The 2308-nt window shown below is 48.2% G+C and overlaps 1 protein-coding gene across 1 annotated transcript in view; it reads left to right on the forward strand.

Annotated features, from left to right (window-relative positions):
- Positions 1-1748: 1748 nt before the first annotated feature.
- Positions 1749-2308, forward strand: part of LOC108229394 (sodium/potassium/calcium exchanger 3) — an 18919-nt gene continuing 18359 nt past the window's right edge. The window contains exon 1 of the mRNA XM_037974644.1: positions 1749-1911. Coding sequence (XP_037830572.1) covers positions 1749-1911 — 163 coding nt within the window. The remainder of the gene's footprint in view (positions 1912-2308) is intronic.

Genomic DNA, 2308 nt, shown 5'->3' on the forward strand with positions numbered 1-2308 from the left:
AACTAGTCTGAGCTGGCCCGCCAGGATCTCTAACCGCATCAAGAACCATCATTCAGACCTAAACTCTGCCACAGTAACAAGCCAGTGTTAGGCATGGTGGCGGGAGCATCATGCTCTGGGGCTGCACGTCCATCAGCCAGGTTCTGTGATGGTCTGGGCTTGGATCTGGGTTCTGGTCCTTTGAGGCTCAGCTTCAGGCTTCCTGTCCTGTTTCTAGTTATAAAATGTCTCGAGGGGACGACTCGTGGACACCTTAGGACAGAACGGGACAGAAACCCTGAAACCCAGAAGACACCCGTCACAGATATAACTCTTTATTAAAAGTCGAGCTTTAAGTCTGTATTTTCCTGTTTGGACCTTTTTTAATCTGAAAGAAGCACCTGAGCTGCAGGGAAAAGTTTGTTTGTGACACAGTTCCTCCCAACTGGGTCAGTCTGTTCGGGTTCTTCAGCAGAACCTGTTAGAACCTCAGGGGGATAACTGCTGCTGGTCCCCACCGTTCCAGCAGAAATCAGTAAGTACCTGTTTCTGTCCTCTGTCCTGCTGATCAGTTTTAAAGCCGTCAGCGGAGGACGACGTTCTGGACTTGAATGGATTCTGTTTAAATGTTAAAGCTGCTGGAACTGAGGAACATCTGATTTAATGTTCCCACACATGAAGCATGTTTACAGCTGACAGTTTGGTCAAATGTTTCTGGATTTTGTGTTTGTGGATCACGTTAAACTGGTTAAAATCAGATTATTGATTTACCAAAGTTAGCTGAAAATCTGTAAAGCTGAGACTTTTTCCTCTGAGGTGGATTCTTATCTTCTTATCATCTTTGGATGCTCTGCAGCGGGTGACAGGCATTCTGCTTCTACTTTATTATCACTAGAAACAGGAGCAGAAGCTGGAAGTTGAAGCCATAACGGACGAGCGCCCCCTGGTGGCTGGCTGCAGTGGAGTTTTAAGCCCCACCCCTCTGTGTAAATCAATAGGACATTCTTCTGAGTAAAACATTAAAATTAAATTTAATAAATGAGTTATTTGAGGCTTAAAGAAAGGCGACATGTTGCACTGTGATTGACAGCTGGTTGGGAGGCTGTGGAGGCGGGACTATCAAGGGAACCGCCCACTTTCTGAGTGAATAAAAAACTCAACATGAGCTGAAAGCAGCCAAACTGAGACAGATCCGTGTTATTTTAGCTCTTCTACGGCGGGCAGGTATCAGACGTCTCGCAGCATCATTGAGACAAAATGTCCCCGTCTCTGTGGCCCGGTCGGTCCAGGTTCTGGACCCTGAACCCAACACCAGGTCACAGGTCGGGTGGTTTTGAACCCAGCAGGTTTTAGAGTGCAGAGCCGCACTTCAAAATGTCTGAACTGTCCCTTTAGTTTTAAAACAATAAAATAAATAATTTTTTTGTTTATTTTTAAAGAAGGAAAATAAAACTTGTTCAGGATTTTTTATTTATTTATTTCCTGTTCACGTGCGCGCGCCCGGTCCTCGCGCCTCCTCCTCTTCCTCCATGGAGAGCTCGTGCAGCCGTCCGAACCGCTGCCGGAACCAGAGCTGCAGAACCTGACATCCGGACCGAACCGGACTCTGTGAACCAGAACCTGCCTCTGCGTCTCTGCGGTACCGGGTCCGAACTTTACTCCCCGCCCCCCCTGCAGCCGCGGGGGGCAGAAACTACAGTTGTTCTGTTGGGAGGAGGAGGAGGAGGAGGAGGAGAGCTCGGGACTCCGCATTGGAAGCCTGACAGGAGATGTCTCCGCCGGGTATCCGACACCGGAACCGAGCGATGCCGGACCAGAGGCGGGTCAGAACCAGGCGGAAGAGGCGAAAGGAGTTGGTTCTGATCCAGATGTGCGTGTTCGGAGGTTTACTGCTGCTCGTGAAGGGAGTTTCCTTCCTGCTGGAGGATTCAGGTGAGGAGATGGATCTTCTTCTTTTATTCAGAGCTTTAAAGTTTAAACCTTCACCTGAGTCTGAGTCTGAGTCTGAGGGCTGTAAAACACGTTTCAGATAATAAAACTGATCAGTTTCTGATAATAAAACTCTGATCGTGTTAAACAGCTCCAGAATGAAGGAACGCAGACATGTTGCTCAGAAATAATCTGAACTTATTGAGTTATAGTTAAGTGTTTGGGATAGAAACACGTCTCTAACAAACATGAGAGAAGAGTTCGTCTCCTGCAGCATCAGAGGAGCCTCCAGCTGCTCAGGTGTGTTTCTCCTGCAGCATCAGAGGAGCCTCCAGCTGCTCAGGTGTGTTTCACCTGCAGCATCAGAGGAGCCTCCAGCTGCTCAGGTGTGTTTCACCTG

The sequence above is a fragment of the Kryptolebias marmoratus genome, linkage group LG3, assembly GCF_001649575.2.
Source record: "Kryptolebias marmoratus isolate JLee-2015 linkage group LG3, ASM164957v2, whole genome shotgun sequence".
NCBI classification, from domain to species: Eukaryota; Metazoa; Chordata; class Actinopteri; order Cyprinodontiformes; family Rivulidae; genus Kryptolebias; species Kryptolebias marmoratus.